At 39.8% G+C, this 19342-nt stretch overlaps 1 protein-coding gene across 1 annotated transcript; it reads right to left on the bottom strand.

Annotated features, from left to right (window-relative positions):
* Positions 1-477: 477 nt before the first annotated feature.
* LOC124460994 lies at positions 478-1814 on the bottom strand. Its single transcript, XM_047012584.1, has 3 exons — positions 1631-1814; positions 1346-1471; positions 478-980 (listed from the first exon to the last, which is right to left on the bottom strand). The coding sequence occupies exons 1-3, from the start codon at positions 1812-1814 to the stop codon at positions 478-480; spliced, it is 813 nt and encodes a 270-aa protein (XP_046868540.1).
* Positions 1815-19342: the final 17528 nt, after the last annotated feature.

Raw genomic sequence — 19342 nt, 5'->3', positions numbered from 1 at the left:
ACTTCAATGTTACTGAACTGAGTCTGCTACTGCTAGAACACGTCTTGATCGTTCGTTTGCTTGCTTGTTACTAAATTTTCAATTCTTACGTAACTACGTAGGTCATAAAGGTTTATAAAGAGTGACAGAGACAGAGCATACCAGACTGGCTCCAGTATATTCTAGAAAGCTTAAGAAAAAATTGCGCATTGCGCCATTGATTTGCTGCCCTCTTATATTCTTTGTCGGGTCGTTGTTGATTCGATCCCATAGGAGCTCCAGAGTTTACCTTTTGCTTAAACTCGTTAAACTTTTCTGGAATATCCTTATATACCTTCTCTTCCAGTTCACCGTTGAGGTATGCTGTGACCACATACATTTGATGGATCTCCATGTCATATTCTGCTGATAAGGCGGCTAGCAGTCTAACCGATGTAAATCGCGCCACAGGCAAATACGTTTCGTGAAAGTCCTTTTTGCAACTCTACGCGCCTTCTTTCATCCTGTTGGAGTGCCGTTGTCCTTTGTTTGTAACACCATTTTGTTTCCAATCACCTTTCGGCCTTTGGGCCGCTCAACAATTTCCCAGGTCTTGTTGAGAATTTGAGCCATAAACTCATCTTCCATAGCTCTTGTCCAGTTCTCAGCATCGCCACTGCCTTGGGCTTCCTTGATGGTTGCTGGATCATTTTTACCTACTGCAAATGCCATTTCGCACCCCTCGAATATATCCTCAGCTGAGTCTAATTCATTCTGTTGATCAATGTGTTCGTCTGCCGAAACATTTCTTCCTTGTTGATATATTTTCCGTGGCCTACCACGCTGACCGGTTCTCATCAACTTTGGTCGTCCTCTGCCGCGTCGCTCACGTTGAAATACCTCTTCGGTATCATCCTCGTCGCTTGATGAACTTCTCTCAGTCTCATCCAGTTGGTCACCTAGTGGAATATCTACGCCGTTTTCTGGCTCGTCATAGAATTCTTGATATTCGCTTCTGAATCCTGTAATATTCATAAATTTGACATCATTGCTTGTTAAAATCTCACGCCGTTTTGGTTGATACAGTCGATAGGCTTTCGACTCTGATGAATATCCCAATAATATACATTTCTCCGATCGTAACTTGAATTTGCCCTTGTTTTTGCCCTTCATTAGTGGATACGCTTTTGTGCCAAAAGTACGCTCGGAACTTTTGCAGTCCAATACGTGTATGGCAACTCTCCAGATAATCCTTTTGTGGGACATCTATTTCTGATATAACACGCCGTGTTAATTGGGTCTGCCCAAAATGATGGTGGAGCGCCCCCTTGCTTCTTCATACACCTGGCCATCTCTACCAGTGTACGATTTTGTCTTTCAGCTATACCATTCTGCTGGGGTGTGTGGGGCACAGTGAGTCGTCGGCCAATTCCATGCTTGTTTAAATACTCATCGAATCCCTTGTTTCGATATTCCGTCCCATTATCAGTCTGTAACATCTTTATCTTATGACCTGTAACATTCTCAAAGATAGATTTATATCATTTGAATATTTTAAAAGATTTTTGCTTGAGAAAATAAACTGAACAATATCGGTAAAAATCATCTGTGAATGTGATAAAATACTTATATCCACTCGTAGACTGGGTACGCATCGGTCTACACAAGTCACTTTGCACAATCTCCAATGTCTGCTTTGACATTTCCACCATCGAGCTCTTGAAGGCATTTGCTGCCTGCTTTTCGCTTTTGCAAATAACACACTGCAATAGTTTTGCGTTCTCCTTTATGTTCATACCATGTATCTTTCCGGCTTTGGCTAAACACTTCAGGTCAACCTCGTTCAGATGACCCATACGGTAATGCCATATATCTATTTCAATTACTTCGTCACACACATTATTCGATTCGTGTTTTTCGGCATTAACGTATTACAGATTTCGTAATCTCTGAAATCAAACTTGCTTATTATTTTTCATAATAGCTGCTTATATAACTGCGAAATATAACTTCGTATCCCTTGTCGGTAATTCGTGATACCGAAAGCAATTCCATTTGTATGCTGCTTCTCTTTCACATCAATGTTAATCTCGCCAACTTCTTTCATCTTTGCGGTGTTGTTGTTGGCCAAATGCAATGTCTTATTAATACATTGTACTTGATCAAATGCATTTTTGTTTAAACTCATATGTGCCGTAAAGCCACAGTCTTGACACCATGAAATTAGAACTCGTAAAATTTGTAGTTTTTACTTATACTTGTGTTTTCTTTGGGCTTAGGTGTAATTAGCTTTCGTGGGGAGTCTCAGCCTTCGGCTACGCTGTGAGTATGTTGCTGGTCCGTCAATGGTCGTCTCGTCTTCCCTCTTGCTTTCGGTATGCTTTTGCGACGTTGCCAAAGGATATGTTACGCGATTTCTTCTGAGTTTCTTCAATGATTTATACTGAACGTCGATTGGCCCTAAGAGAAATCTTGTGTTTGCATTCTAGGCAAAATCCTGAAGCTCTCGGGTGTTTACTTTGACCTCAGTACCTTTTCATGGAATATGGAGGTTATTGGAAAAGAAAAGGAGGTTTTTGACCTAATTACGGGATAAAGAAGATTGAATCAGAGCATAGGACTCTACGAGATAGAGGAAAAAAATTGCTGGTAGGTCAACAGGTTGCGGATAGGATTAATGGGTTTAATAGCTGAGGGGAGTATATTTCAGATATTTAAATTAATATTATTTATTGGTGTATAAAGATAGCACCAAGCATTACTGTACGATTAATTAGAGAAGGAAGATTGATTAAAAGAAGCCTACTGGAGTATGATGGCAAATTGACATTGCGATCCCAATTCAGACCTCGAAGAGCAAAAAGCTGTAATTGCTTTTGAACAGATAAATTTTTTTTTTTTTTGTGCTTCCCATATTAAAGTGACCATATGCAAGATCCGTACTTTAAGATATGATCGACTACTTCAATAGAATTAGAAAGAAGAATTTTGGTTGCGTACTGATCGTCAAGCTCTTTTGACCATCGTTTTCTAAACCCAAGAAGACTCATAGCTTTACTAACCATAGTTGAAATATGAGGATCAAAAGTTTATTATGGTTTTGAAGAACACTTAGGTAATTGATCATAATTTATTAGTAAGTAGTACATCAATAAAAAGACATAACTTTAAATTTAGAGCCGTTGAGGTTTAATAGGTTGGTTTCACACCAAATCTGAAGATCATTAAGACCGGATTGAAGCAGGCAAGAAGACGATATGTCTTTAAAACCGATGTAAAGCTTAACACCATCCGCGTACATTAGCACACGAGAATGTGTCACTACCAATGGAAGATCATAAAGATATAAAAAGAGTGAACAAAAATGGGCCCAAATGACTACTCTAAGGTACTACAGAAGTCAGTCTTAGAAAATTAAGACTTAAAAAGGACCTTTTGTGTACGCTTAGAAAGATATTAAAGTATCATATCAATCAAAAAGTTGGCGATGCCAAGTGCATTAAACTATGATTATTTATGAACGGATTGCGTTTATGGATAAGTCACAGGTAGTTATAAGAATCGTCACATACATAAGCATTTTGCGCGCTGCTGCGTCTTCGCTTTTCTCTTGTTCAGTAATAAATTAGCACTTAACTGATTCAGTAGCAAAGAATCACAAAAGGAAATTATATACAATTCATTTTAAAGTAAAGTCCACTGCTAGACCAAATCATATGTGGTCATTCGAGCCGAATAAGGGAATCGGTTTTCGTTCGAATTTCATTGGATCTATTGGAAAATTTGGTGGGTTATAACTCTGAAATAGTTCTTTGCAATGGACGAACTAAAGGCATTGGCGGTTCGTCGGAGCCGACTTAAGGCCAGCATCAGAACAATTTCGTTTAGTACAACAAAATGTTTTACGTTTTACGCCATTGCCGTCGCCAAACGCTTTTCATCACGATTTGTCTACATCAAGTCTAGTAGCTCATAATGGGAGTGCACCAGCAATAATTTGTTCCCAAAGCTCTTGTTATATCCCCTTGTCTACGAGGTTTTAGATGAAGCACATGGCAATCTCACAATCGACTTCCTTGACAGCATTAATGACGTCAATATCCACAGTGGCAATGCTGGGAAAGACAACAGCTCCAGTAGCAGCGCTGGAAATGTCAACGGCCACAGTGGCACCGCCAAATATAGTAGCGTTAAACAGCGACCCAACCAAATGGTAAACAAGTTATTGGAATCACCACCAGCAGCTCCGTCGCTAGCAAAGGAAGTCACTAAGGATTACAATTGTGAGGCTTGTGCTCGCACTTAGATTTCTCAGATGCATGCATTCGGATGCTGTTTGTTGCCAAGCTAAAGGGTAAGGCACAACAGTGGCTGCACAGCAGTGCGACACGTATTCTCGAGCCGGTTAATCAGCTAGTTGACCAACTTTACTTGACATTTGGAAATAAAATGTCGAAAGCTGAGGCTAAAAGCAAATTTCAGGATCGCAAGTGGCTAGCCAGCGAGAATTTTGGTTCTTATTTCGATGAAAAGATAAGGCTAGCCATAAGCCAGCCGTCAACATCGATATGGAGGAACTGTTGGAGTGCATCATTGAAGGTAGTAGAATTATGCTTAGTGTTATTTTTATGCACAAGCTCTTAATTGGTGATATTGACTCACCTGAGTTATTAGCTCAGGTAAATCTGTCGGTACCCTGTAGACGGAGTAGACATCCTTTGATACCTTTATCCCTTAGTCGTTGTTCTTCTACCTATGCCATGCATGAACCTTTTAGGGTCCTCTGCTCTTATTACAACCTTCTATTCCCTGGAATCGGCTCAGAGTTCTCTATTAATATACTTAAAACATCTATCCATCCCATTTAGTTAATAGATAGTTATAGTATAATTTGTTTGTCTGTTTTTTCTATTGTGTATTTGTCCACGCGATTCGTGCCGTGAGTTATACGGCTGCACGCCTCGGTCGGTCGGGTGGGAGGTGGGCAGTTATCTGCTTGGGCTCGCGCGCAACAGGCTTTGAAAAAAAAAAAAAATAAGGGAAATCATCCAAAAGTTTGCACGATCAAGCACGTATCCAGTGTTTACATACCAAGGCAAGTCCTTCAGGCGTTTTCGTCAGTGAGTCTACCGGAACTAAAGAAACATCCTATTTCAACACAATCGGACAGAAAGTCTTATAACAGCGTCAATAAGGATGTTCGTTGCGTGAATTGCAATTCCAAGGGTCATCTGGCAATTAATTGCCATAAACCGAAAACGGAACGAGGATCTTGCTACGCTTGTCGTGCCTTTGGCCATTTTGTTGTCTAATGTCCGGAGAGGAAGATTGCGACTGACAGCGAATATTTAAGAATCAATATATTTTTTTGTGACAAATCTAAATCTCCATTAGTTGAAGCGTGCCTCCTAGACTCTGGAAGTTATATTTCTTTTGTTAAAAAACGTCTTATATCAAATCACCTAACACTTGAGCGAGTATTGAAAGTATATTTCGGTTTAAATCAAAGCTAATTAAACATACATATTTGGAAAAACCTTATGTCATGTATTGAAAGAATTAATAAAATATTATTTTTATTTAAATGTTGTACCAAATGAGTCACGATGTAGTTCTTGGAATAGACTTTTTAACAGCGTGTAATTTAAAATTTGATCTAATCGCACTGAAATTGGTTACAGTACAAAAAGTGGAGACTAAAAACAGAAAAGATACAAATAATTCCAATTTAAACTATAAAAAACAGTTAGATGAAACAGTTAGTAAACAGTTAGATGAAACAGTTAGTCGTTAATGACTTATCAAATATTAAGTGGAAACTAAGACAAATAATTATAATTTATTATTTAAATGCTAAAATCCCAAAAGAGCCAATGACCAGATGTGAAATCTAATTATATTTGGGAAAATCGAAACCTTTTAGTTGTTTCTCCCAGACGCCTTTCATATACATAAAAAGATAAATTGCAAATCTAATTATATGATTACTTAAAAAAAGGAATTATACAGCCGAGTGATTTGGAGTACCAATCGTTTTAGTAAAAAAATAAAACAGGGAATATCCGCTTGTATACGGACTTTAACAATCTAAATAAAGATAATTATTTATTACCACTTATAGTTGACTTACATGACAAATTAGTAGTAGTAGTAGTAGTAGTAAATTTTTTGAGTAACTCAAATAAACATACATTCTTTGGAAAAAAGTTGCGTTTGGTTAATATTTAAATGTTAAACTTCTTAATTTTTCATTTTCCCGAACTGAAGAAAAAATTTTGAGGTTTTTCAAAACCCGGGTCATAACTGGGCCCTCTCCCCTAAATAAAACCAGGGTTTGAAAACTACGAAAACTGTCAACAGTTTTGCTGTGTGCTGTTGCTTCTGCTTCGGAAACTATGATTTAACTACTTTGATTTTACCTATACATACATACACATGAAAGTACTCAATACTCTTTAAATACATGTAAATTAACAATTAGTCATTTCGTATGTATAGGTAAAATCAAAGTAGACCAAAAATTAAGAATCAAGTAGTCTGCTGCGACTATTTTTCCGACTGCTGCTTTCGTCGACTTCCAAATTTGGCCAATAGCAACAGTCGGAACAGTACAGAACAGAACAGTTCCTAGTATTATGAAGTAAGTAAGTCGTCTCGCCGACTTGGGTATACCATACACCAGGTGAAACAAATATTTAAAATTTCGAAAACAAAATGTATGTCTATTAAATTGTTTTATTATGCTCATACCATATGCTATCTCGCTCACTCTACAAACACACGAGCACTCTAGCGACGCCACTAGCCAACGGCCAATTCTGCCCTTATGGATCGCGTAGCAAAATACGTTCATACGCATATTTTGTATGTTTCTTGACCGATTTCAATAAAATTTGGTAGTTTGGTTGAAATAGATAAGATTTATTAGTCTGCCCAATTTGATCACGATGGTCAAAAAATTGCAAGAGCCAATCGGTTTTTTCTAAATTATGGAGGCGGAAGTGGGCGTGGCAACATATTAAAATATATGTATTCTGCGCGCATACTAAGCCAATATACATACTAAATTTGGTGACTTTAGTTTTGTTAGTTTTCGAGAAAATCTGTTTTGTTTAATTTTCGGGGGCGGAAATGGGCGTGGCAAAATTTTTCAATAGTCAATATCTGCGCGTCTATTAAGCTAACTTACATTCCAAATTTAATGTCGGTGGCTTTCATAGTTTTTAAGAAAATCAGAGTTATGTAAATTCCGGGGGCGGAAGGGGGCGTGGCAAAAAGTTGGAACAATTATTTTCTGCGCGCTAACTAATCAAGTATATAACCCAAATTTGATGTCTCTATCTGCCATACTTTTTAAGAAAAACAGTTTTATGTAAATTCAGGGGGTGGAAGGGGGCGTGGCAAAAATTTGAAACAAACTCGATAAACGTACATACTACACGAGACTGCATACCAAATTTGGTGGCTCTAGCTGTTATAGTCTCCGAGATCTAGGTGTTCATACGGACGGACGGACGGACGGACGGACGGACAGACGGACGGACATAGCTAGATCGACTCGGTTTTTGATCCTGATCAAGAATATATATACTTTGTGGGGTCGGAGATGCTTCCTTCTGCCTGTTACATACATTTTGGCGACTTTAATATACCATTTCACCCTATGGGTGTATGGTATAAAAATGTATAACTTGGCTGTTGCTATCAAAGCAATCTGTTTCGGGTTTTTTGCTATTGCTGCTGCTGTCGGGTTTTTTGCTTTCGGATTTTTGCTGTTTGCTGCTGCTGTCAAAATTTTCTATTTCGGTTATTTGCTGCTGCTTTTGCTGTCAGATTTTCTGATTTCGGTTTTTTTCGGAAGCAAAAGCAACACAAAGTATTTGTTTTCATATTTGCTAAACAGTCACAGCAATGAATAGCACAAAATATATGACTTTTGCTAATTCGACTACAGCAATTTAAACACTGAACAAAACTGTCTTCACAAAATTAGATCTTAAAAATGGATACTTTCATGTGTATGTAAATAATACAATACGAATTTTTAAGAATGTCCAATGGATTAAAAATGCGCCAGCTGTCTTTCAACATTTTATACAAAAGATATTTTGTGATATGGTTAAAAACAATAAGTTAGTTGTGTATATGGACGATATCATGGTCGCCAGCAGGGACATAAATGAACACTTAGAAACTCTAAAGGAAGTTTTTTAAGACTAGCTGAGAATAAATTAGAGTTACGTTTGGATAAATGTATATTTATGAAGTCCTGTACCAAATATTTAGGTTATCAAATATCAAGTGAAGGTATAAGAACAGATGATAAAGGAAGAGAAGCAATAAAAAAATTTCCAAAACCTGAAAAAGCTCAGGCTGTTCAAAGTTTTCTTGGGTTACTTTCGTACTTTCGTAGATTTATTAAAGATATTTGTTTCAAGAAAAATTGTTTTGCAATTGAATTGCATTGCGATGCCAGTGCTTTAGTGTTCGGAGCAGTGTTACTTCAGAAAAAAAGCAGACAAATTGTTGCATCCTATATCCTATTTTTCAAAGCGAACAACGGGAGCAGACGAAAATTATGATAGCTTTAAGATTATGACATATTGTAATTACTTAACACTGACATTAAACATAGTTAAACTTAACCCTACAATCGCTAGATGGGCTTAAGAGCATCAAAACTATGATTATGAATTCATTTACAGGCCCGAAATCAACATGCAGCATGATGATGCTTTCAGCATTTGAAATGTTACGGTAGTTAAAACAACGAGTTTCGTAAAATTCAAAACGTAAAGAAGTTATTAGAAAAGGCTGAACACAAACTGTATGAGATGAGAATTGGTGTGATTTATAGATGTGGGATTTGTGCCCACAAGAATAAGAATTATTGTTATATTAAGTATATTATTTATTTATAAAGTTAATTATTATAGGAAGAATATATGCACAATGGGTTTTTACAAAATGATGTAGTTATTTAAATAGAATGTTCTAGCTTCGTTTCGTCGAGTACACACTCGTCGTTCGTCGTTTTCTCTACTCTTCGTTTTTAATTCTGCCTTGCCACTTCGGCTTGTGTGCTTTCCTTGCCACCTCCTCAATCAGCTTCTTCGGCAGTAGGTCTGGCCTTACAGCGTTACCATACCATTTCCACAGATCGGCCATCCTTAATAGCATTTGCCCTAAATGCATCGTCGTCGCCTTCAAAGTCGTCATGATCGGCTTTATCCTTTGATTTGACTTCAGTTACTCGATAAGCACCTAAACACTTTGGCTTTAACTTCAGTCCACCTCCGAATTGAGTACGTTAATTTGCAACAACATCGCCTTCTTTATAAATTGATGCATGTTTTCGTCGTAGATTATAAGTGTTCTTGTTTTCCTTTTGTAGATTTATGATTTGCTGTTTAGCATGCTTCCTTAGATCATCTCTTTCTCGCTAAACATATTTATTATTTCCTCATCAATCATTTGCTTCAATTGGACATCAAACTTCGAGCGCGTTAAGTCTCTCTACTTGCCCATTTGCTCTGAACGGCAATATTCCTTAAAGTCTTCTGATGTAAAAGTAGATCCTCTATCTGTAATAATCTGGACTGGGTTTCCAAATGTGAGAGTTTGTGTTTGGAATCTTGATATAACTTCTTTGGCGAATGTCGTCCTAGTCGTATATAACCAGCAGAGTCTGGTGAATCCATCGATTACAGCTAGGGATGTGTTTGTATCTCTTGTCACTAGATTCAAGCGGACCCAAAAAATCAATGTGGAATGTTTGCAGTGGTTCTTCTTCCTTAGGCAATGGATTTAACAGTCCCTCGGTTTTCCCTGGTTTGCGGATTGAGATAATACACAGAATGCAGCATCTAATATGTCGCACAATAATATTCACATAGTCGACTTGTCCTTTACTTTAGTTTGCTGATTGCGCGTCCATCGGTGATTAAAATTACTGGACTTCGGCTTAAGGCATCGCCATTACCAAATTCAAATAAAAATTTGTTGCACTCAAATAGCTTTGAATGTTTTATTTTTTTTTAAATCTTTTCGGACAGAAGATTGTATTTACGTCCAGTGTCAGTAAAGCCATTCATCTTTAAACCGTCTATTATTATCTTTTTTGTTATCGTGTATTACTAACTTCGCGTTTTTCCGGCATGTGGGACATTTTTTTGCCAAAATGTCCAAACATGTTGCATTCAAGATACTTTTTACCTTTGTTTTTATTGTCACAGTCAGCGGCTGTATGACCTTTATGACCACAATTGAAATATTCGATATCTTTATTATTATCTGAGAACTGCGATCACTTTTCTGTTATTGTTTATTTAAACTTAGTACATTCTATTCTCACTATTAGATTTCTCTCGTATTACTTAGTAAAATTTCAATTTGTCTTTAAAGTCCTTTATGTTTTGTTGTATATGCAGCCCTGTCATGTGTAAGCCATCTGGCAACGCTATCTTGGCTCTGTATCATTAAATCAATAAACATTCCAAATTCCATTGGAATTATTGACGCAAAACATCAAAAATTGTCACTTTTGCAAAAATCAATTTGCAAACGTTTACACACACATTTGCATGGCAGAGTCGCTTGCTGGTGATGATGTCAAAGACGAGGGTTGCAATAGAGCATCTTTCCTCACATTGGTCGGAGCACCAGTCTACGATCTTTTGACATCATTGGCGTTTCCAGACCAGGTCAGACCAAATTGAGAAGATTCTAACTGATCATCTTTGTCCACGTCCATCAGAATTTTATAATTTTCCCAAACGTGATCAACATCCGGAAACTATCTGGCAGCGCTGCGGGCATTGGCAGTGGGTTGCAATTTTGGAGCAGCGTTGGACAGAATGCTGCGGGATCGTTTTGTATGCAGCATGAGGGATGAAAACTTACAGAGAAGTTTTCTTGCAGACACTGAATTAACAGTGCGGAAAGTTTTGGAGCGAGCTACTAGTTAAGCTGCAGCAGCGAGTGCAAAGGCTATCAGACAGACTAATGAGGCTATCCACGGCATCAAATCACATCGCACTCAACAACTACATAAAAGAAAAGGACAACAATTGTGCCGGATTACTCGGCCGGCAGCAATGCCCTTATCGTGATGCAATATTTCACGGCTGTGGCCGGAAAGGCCATCTTAAGCATGTCTGCCAGAATAACGAATCGTCGAACGATGTTCAACCAGTAAAGGGCAAGAAAACACGCGGAAAATCGGTAAACCTCATATCTAATCTGGTGAGCCTGAAAAAACGTATCACGGTTCAGAGTAATGGTCAATCGTTGAAGTGGATTCCGGATCTGACGCAACTATGACGTTGCGCACTTATGATTGTATCTGGCCAACAACCAAGCCAAAGGTTTACAACTACGATCCGGGGTTTAGTGACTACCAACACAACCCAATCCAGATTCTAGGAGTCTTTGATGTACCAATTCATTACAACGGTAGTAATATTGATAATCTACCAGTCATCGTCACTAAAAGCGGTTGTAGCGACCTTCTGGGTTGTAACTGGTTTGACCCACTAGGCATCAGTATCAAGGGCATACATTCAGTGGGCAGTGGCGTACAGATCGCAAGCATTCTGTATAAGTTCTAACACTTATTCTCAACAGAACTTGGATGTTACACTGGTCCGCCAGTCATATTAAACATTGATGCTACAGTGCCACCAGTGCGACTACCTCCACGCCGAATCAACACGTTTCTGGCATCTATCGAAGGTGGATCGATTTGTCGCCAAAATTGATTTGGCTCAAGCTTATCAGCAGTTATTAGTCGACGAAAACTCGTCTTTGTTGCAAACAATCAGTACACATAAAAGTGCATTCAAAGTTACTCGATTGCAATTCGGCATTTCATCTGCACCAGGCATTTTTCAAAGCTGTATTGAGAATATTTCCGGAGTCTTACCATATTTTGATGACATTGTAATAATGGGAAAAACGGAAACGGAATTGGCAACTAGATTACAGGAACTGTTTATACGTTTTGATAAAGCCAGACTGCGACTACGCAAGGAGAAATGCCAATTCGGAGTACCATTCGTTGAGTTTTTAGGGTTCAAAATTGACTCAACTGGTATGCGACCATGTGCCGATAAAGTCTCGGCAATCAAAAACGCACCAGCACCTAAGGATAAAAAGCAGTTGCAAGCTTTCTTAGGACTACTAAATTTTTATCACTCATTTTTGCCACATAAAGCAACAGTGGCAGAACCCTTAGATCGTCTTTTGGATAAAAATGCATTTTGGAAGTGGGATAAACAGTGTGAGAAGTCTTTTTCTACATTTAAGGAACTTATTGGGTCAGACGGCGTACTAGTGCATTACGATGGTTCATTGCCACTAGTACTAGCTTGTGATGCGTCACCTTATGGACTCGGTGCAGTTTTAAGTCACAAAATGCCAAATGGGGCGGAGAAACCCATCGCTTTTTACTCCGGTACCTTATCCAAAGGTGAGCGAAATTATCGAGAAGCTATTGCCTTGGTAGCAGGAGTAAAGAAGTTACACAACTATGTCGCGTTGAAGTGCAATTAAAAGCCAAATAAACAAATTCCCCGCGTCTGCCGTAAAATTAATTGTCTTGTCTGGAGCTGTTCATACCCTTGTTTAATTCGACGAAAGACTCTATGTCGAACAAGGAGACAAGGAAAGCTAATTTGTGGTCTACTTTACCTTTGCATTGTTAAGAAGCGAATTTTTGAATCGTTAGATTTCAATTTTTTGGTTAAGATACTACCAAAAAATTATTCGTCGGTGTTTGCAGCAAAAAAAAAGAAGTAAGTAAGTCGTCTCGCCGACTTGGGTATACCATACACCAGGTGAAACAAATATTTAAAATTTCGAAAACCAAATGTATGTCTATTAAATTGTTTTAACTTGCTATCTCGCTCACTCTACAAACACACGAGCACTCTAGCGCCGCCACTAGCCAACGGCCAATTCTGCCCTTATGGATCGCGTAGCAAAATACATTCATACGTATATTTTGCATGTTTCTAGTCCAATTTCAATCAAATTTGGTAGATTGATAGAAATAGATAAGATTTATTAGTCTAATTTGATCGCGATGGTCAAAGTGGGCGTGGCAACATATTAAAATATATGTATTCTGCGCGCCTACTAAGCCAATATATATACGAAATTTGGTGACTCTCTTTCGAGAAAATCAGTTTTGTTTAATTTGCGGGGCGGAAATGGGCGTGGCAAAATTTTTAAATAGTCAATATCTGCGCGTGTATTAAGGTAGCTTACATACCAAATTTAATGTCGGTAGCTTTCATAGTTTTTAAGAAAATCTGTTTTTTGTAAATTCCGGTGGCGGAAGGGGTCGTGGCAAAAATTTTAAACAAACTCGATAAGTGTACATACTACACGAGACTGCATACCAAATTTGGTGGCTCTAGCTGTTATAGTCTCCGAGATCTAGGTGTTCATACGGACGGACGGACGGACGGACGGACCGACGGACGTGGCTAGATCGACTCGGTTGTTGATCCTGGGTCGGAGATGCTTCCTTCTGTCTGTTACATACATTTTGGCGACTTTAATATACCATTTCACCCTATGGGTGTATGGTATGAAAAATTGTTGCCAAGCACACAAAATTCGCTCTTGTCGCCCCACTCTCTCGTCGCTCACAATCTAGTACATGCTTACCGTTTAGTTGTTTCGCATTGCACAAGCACATAGAAATCAACAAACTGATAAGGTATATACTTTTTTCGTTACGTTTGATCAAATAAATTTATTTAAATATTTCTGCCAATTTGGTAGGATATACACATTTTTCGTTTCGTTTGGATAAAATATCCTAGATTTCGGCCAAATTGGTGGGGCATATACATTCTTGGTTTGGAAGGGTATATACATTCTTGGTTGATCATAAATACCCTATTTATCTTCTCGGTTGACATCATAGTTGCTGATTGTCAATAAAAATTCGTTCGCTGTAAAATATATTTTATCTAATTTTTTTTTTATATTTGTATATTATTATTTTTAATTTATTTAAAGAAGCTAACATCAAAGAAGCTAACATCGGCTATGCCGAAGTTCATATACCCTTGCAGTCCTTGGTAATAATAAATGTTTCTTCTAGTTCTTCTAGAGCTATATGATATAGTGGTCCGATTCTGATGGTTTTCATACTTTTTTTTTTCCCGGGTAATAAAAAACCCCGAAAAAAATATAAATAAAAATTTCAGCCCGATAGCTCTTAAGACGGCTGAGTAAAACGCATACACACAGACGGACAGACGGACGGACGGACAGACGGACATGGCTATATCAACTCAGCTTCTCAAGCTGATCAAGAATATATATACTTTATGGGGTCGGAAACGTCTCCTTCTGTGCGTAACAAAGATCTCTGCAAGGGTATAAAAATATAAATAATAATATTTATCACACAAGGTCGCATTGATTAAAGCACTTAACAAAACAAATAATTGCTGCAAAAAATTTAATTTAATTAATCTCAACTTAAAAAACAAAAAAGACAGAACACATAACAAAAAACTACATATATATTGTTATATATGTTACGAGTCTATCATACGTGTCTCCATTTCAACGTGTGGCACTACCATGATCCTTCTGATACACATGGGAGATGACACCCAACACTCTTTTTTTAACCACTAGTTTACCATGAAACTAATTACACAGAAGCTTCCATTTAACATGTAAGATGTCAGTTATTTATGAATTCCGTTAATTGTTTACACATATATCGATGTCAGTATTTTTAAGTATCGATTGTTAGTAGTAAGTCAGTATTTTGAGTATCGAATGTTAGTATTAAGACCGTCTATGGAAAATATCGGTATGCGGCCTAAGGCCACACTGGAAGTTGGGTCCTTCTTCTTCCGGTGACGCTAAACGAAGACAGACGCACTAGCTGCGATGAAAAATATAAATCGATTGCCATCCGACATTAAATATCGTTTGGGTTGAATAATTGGGTTTTTACGCCAAATCTTTTGACAAGTTTTGATGATTTCAGGTCAAATTGCCCTGACCAGCTCCACCATAGGAATTACCAAAGAGGAGATGATGAGAGCTTTGCGAGCAAGCAGAGTTGAGGTGCCGCCGTCAGCCTCAGTCGGGCAAATTCGCCGAATGCACGTTTCATTGAGCACCGCCACACGAGACAGCGAAGAATCAGCGCTGCCGTCACCTGCCGCCAAACCTGGTGGAACTTCATCGGCTGGGACGCAGGCCACACGCCTCGCGTCTAAGATGGCCGCTTCCACGTCCGCCGCTGCCGTTGACCCAGTTGCCGTGTCTGCTGCTACCATGCCCAACTTCGTGCCCACTGCTGTGCCTGCCGTTACAGTACGTGTTGCCGCTGTGCCTGCCGGCGCTGTACCCTCTGCCCTCGTGTCCACTGCTGTGCCTGCCGGTGCAGTACCTGCGGCTGCTGTGCCTGCCGCTTACATGCCCGCCGCTTCCAGGCATGTCGCCGCCGTGCCCGCTTAGCAGGCGGGCATGCTGCTGCCTTGCTTGCCGCACCCGTCACTGAATCTGACGTTCCCTTGGCCGCAGACCCATGGGAAGACGTGCCTGCCTTAGTGCCCTCCGTGCCGTCTCCTGCTGCAGTCATCACACCTACTGCTTCCGCCTCCTCCAGTCTAGACGAGCAACTGACGACGCTACGAAAACAGCATGAGTTGCTACAACTGCAGAGCAGATCCTCAAAACTGCAACAGAGTATGGGTGAATCCCGAGCACCGAGACAGCAGGTCAGTGACCTGAGCGTTATCGAGAGCATGGTTGAGAATCGAGCTCAGCTGATACCGCATACGACGTGAAAAAATGGCTGAACGATCTGGAGGATTCGTTCGAAACCCTGCAGCTAAACGACGGTCTACACCTGGTTGCATGCTGGAGGGTATGGCGGCGGTGTTGCTGCGCACGGTGTCTGTGCACAGCTACGGGGAGCTCAAATCAATCCTTCTCCGAGAGTTTGGACGCTCGCGTAGTATTGAAGTGGTGTACCACGCTCTGCGTAGCCGGCGCATTAGGACAGGCGAAGGATGTTTAAGATTTGCAATCGAGATGCAGGAGATTGCAATGAATGCCCCGATTCCGGCGAACGAGCTTGTCGACCTGATCATCGACGGACTGCGGGACAGCTCTACTAGAGTCGGTATGTTGTACTGATGTGGGAGATAGACTAACCCATTTACAACTGGTGAGTGTTGCTTTTGTTTGTGATGAAGTGCAAGATAGGAAATTTATAAATATGTTCTCCCTCCTCGATTCGGGTAGCCCAAAGAGTTTTCTCCGTCAATCTGAAGTCCCCGCCAACTGCCGTCTTAGCCCCAGTAGATTGAACTGCCGTGGTTTAAGAAATAGTCAACTTCTGTCACTGGGTCAAGTCCAGTGTATTGTTCACCTCCTCAGTATTGAGACAATACAAACGTTTGAAGTTTTACCGAACAAATTAACCGAACTGCCGATGATTATAGGTAGAGATCTTCTGTACAAAATGAATATTAGACTTTGTAAACTCAAAGAAAAGAAATATGAAAAAGAGTTTATGTTACTTATGAATAAACCTACTGAATGTATAAATACGAAACTCACTGCTGTTCTGAAGTCATTTGATATATTGAGGAAAGATATAGCGGTACTACCGCACGATAAGAATGAGATTGTATCTGCAGAATTGTTGTCTGACTCTCCCCTTCTAAAAACTTCTGCTGTAACTCCGGAAACACTGAATGAGGCATAGATCTGTGATGATCTCTTGAAAGCCGGCATCGCCACAGTAGTACACCCTGAGAAAGTGTGTAGATTACCGCCCGTTGAACAAAATTACTGTTCGGGATCATTTTCCGATTCCTCTGTTAGATGATTGCATCGAACATCTGGGTGATAAATCATTGTTCACTGTTTTGGACTTGAAGAACGGATTCCACCATGTGAAAATGCATCCAGATTCAATCAAATATACCGCCTTTGTAACCCCTGATGGCCAGTTTGAATATGTACGCATGCCCTTCGGACTTTGTAATGGCCCTTCCGAGTTCGCTAGATTTGTTTATTTTGTCCTTAAGAAATTTATAAACCAAGGTCAACTGGTGATATACATGGATGATATCCTGGTCGCATCTCATTACTTTGAAACCCATCTTGAGATACTGAAGGAAATACTGTATAAGTTAAGAGTGAACGGGCTATGCCTCAAGCTGGGCAAATGCCGTTTTGCGTATTGGGAACTAGAGTACTTGGGTTACTTAGCTAATTCTGCCGGTATCACGCCTGAACCAGCACATCTTCAGGCGATACGTGATTTGCCCATCCCAAGAAATAGCAAGGAATCAGAGCGCTGCTTAGGCTTGTTTTCGTACTTCCGCCGATTTGTACCTGGCTTCGCCAAGATTGCGTATCCGATGTCCCGATTGTTAAAAAAAAATACCCCTTACGTCTGCTCTGAGGAATGCCTCGAATCCTTCCGATCCCTGAAGTCGAAACTGATCGAATCCCCCGTGTTATCCATATACAACCCGAAGTTTAAAACAGATTTACACTGCGATGCTAGTTCAACTGGTTTCGGAGCAGTGCTCCTCCAAAAACAAACCTACGGTAAATTGCACCCAGTGTTCTACTTCTCTACGATAACCTCCGCCGCCGAATCGAAACCACATAGTTATGAACTAGAGACGTTAGCGATCGTATATGCCTTGAAACGCTTTGAGATGTACCTTAAGTTCATCCCGTTCAAAATCGTTACGGATTGTAATTCCCTGGCGTTGACACTGAGAAACAGTGGACATTCCGCTAAAATTTCTCGCTGGGCCCTGCTGCTAGAAAATTACAACTACACGATCGTACACCGCTCGGGGGTTAGTATGCCCCATGCCGATGCTCTGAGCTGAATAGAAACTGCCGCATACGTTGACGATTTAAATCTCGACTTCCAACTGCGGTTAACTCAGAACCGTGACCCTGAGATTGTCAAACTCCGAGATGAATACATGAAATAGCAGATTTCGAACTGCGTGACGGAGTAGTGTACCGTCGAGTGTACCCCAACTTTATGTCCCTTCCGAAATGATAAATCACGTCATACGGAGAAATGTTGTACGCAAATCAAGAAGTACTACTGGTTTCCCTGTATGAAGTCTTAAGTTAACAATTATATTAATCTGCCTCAAGTGTATTTACTATTCCTCTTCCGCTCAAGACAACCGTGTCACGCTACACAAAGTGCCCCTGCCGTTAGATACCATTCATTTTGATCATCTAGATCCCCTTCCGTCCATACGCTCCAAGAAAAACTATCTTCTGGTTGTCATTGACGCTTTCACTAAATTTGTGAAGCTGTACCCTGCGGTCACTACTAATTAGCGTGAAGTATGTCAGACGTTAAAATCTCAGTATTTTGCAAACTACAGTAGACCCCGCCGAATTATCAGCGACCGAGGTACCTGCTTTACTTCTTCTGAATTTGCAGAATTTCTGAGGGCCAATAATATAATTCATGTGCAGAATGCCACTGCCTCACCCCGAGCCAACGGCCAAATAAAAAACTTATCAGACGGTATCGTGGCCCTTACGTTAGTAGTAAGTCAGTATTTTAAGTATCGATTGTTAGTATTAAGACCGTCTATGGAAAATATCGGTATGCGGCCTAAGGCCACACTGGAAGACGAAGACAGACGCACTAGCTGCGATGAAAAATATAAATCGATTGCCATCCCGACATGAAATATCGCTTCGGTTTAATATTTGGGTTTTTACAAACGTTATAATTCGTTTATTTATCACTTGAATGTACTTCTGGTTCCGAGGCCAGACTAAACTAAGACTAAGACTACTACTATCGGGGCCTTAAATATAAATCAAGAGGGCTGATCAACGTCTATTGATCGTACTGTGGCCGATGTTGAGAGTAGGTCACTCTTCCGGTGAAGTCAGCAGAAATGGGTTGGTTACAAAGGCGAATAGAAAAGTGCTTATGCTATGCGATATGAAGTTAATATTGGGTCAAGCGTTAAAGTGCTTACTCTAGGTATAGGAACAAGTGAATAGTTTGGATAAAAATGGGTTAAAATGTACTTCCTAGGGTTGTGGGATGTGTGTGTTGTCAACGTGACTTTTAATGAGAACGGGTATACTACCCGGAACTTATTCAGCAGTTTCTGGGGTGCAGGGCATGGTTCTACTTGTTCTGTAGGAGTCGGCGTATCGAGGAGAAACGCATGTGCTAACTTACATATAAATAAAAAAAAAGAAGTTGCAGTTCGTTAGCTATAAAATTCGATTCGGCTCATAGTTACTCAGCAAGTTTGTTAGTTCTGTGTAAGGAAATTAATCGACGATCCCCAAAGATTGCGATGATGCAAAGAAAGACGAG

Source organism: Drosophila willistoni, unplaced genomic scaffold, assembly GCF_018902025.1.
Source record: "Drosophila willistoni isolate 14030-0811.24 unplaced genomic scaffold, UCI_dwil_1.1 Seg169, whole genome shotgun sequence".
NCBI lineage: Eukaryota > Metazoa > Arthropoda > Insecta > Diptera > Drosophilidae > Drosophila > Drosophila willistoni.
Note: the sequence above shows the minus strand (reverse complement) of the source record. Positions and strands in the feature narration are given on the sequence as shown.

What these genes read in the sequence shown, in the direction of transcription:
- LOC124460994 (XM_047012584.1), bottom strand. Translation starts at nt 1,814, where the DNA reads ATGGGTCATCTGAACGAGGTTGACCTGAAGTGTTTAGCCAAAGCCGGA. An exon ending in GACATTGGAGATTGTGCAAA is followed by an intron (nt 1,472 to 1,630) that starts GTGACTTGTGTA and finishes AGAATGTTACAG; the next exon opens with GTCATAAGATAAAGATGTTA. An exon ending in CCACACACCCCAGCAGAATG is followed by an intron (nt 981 to 1,345) that starts GTATAGCTGAAA and finishes TGAATATTACAG; the next exon opens with GATTCAGAAGCGAATATCAA.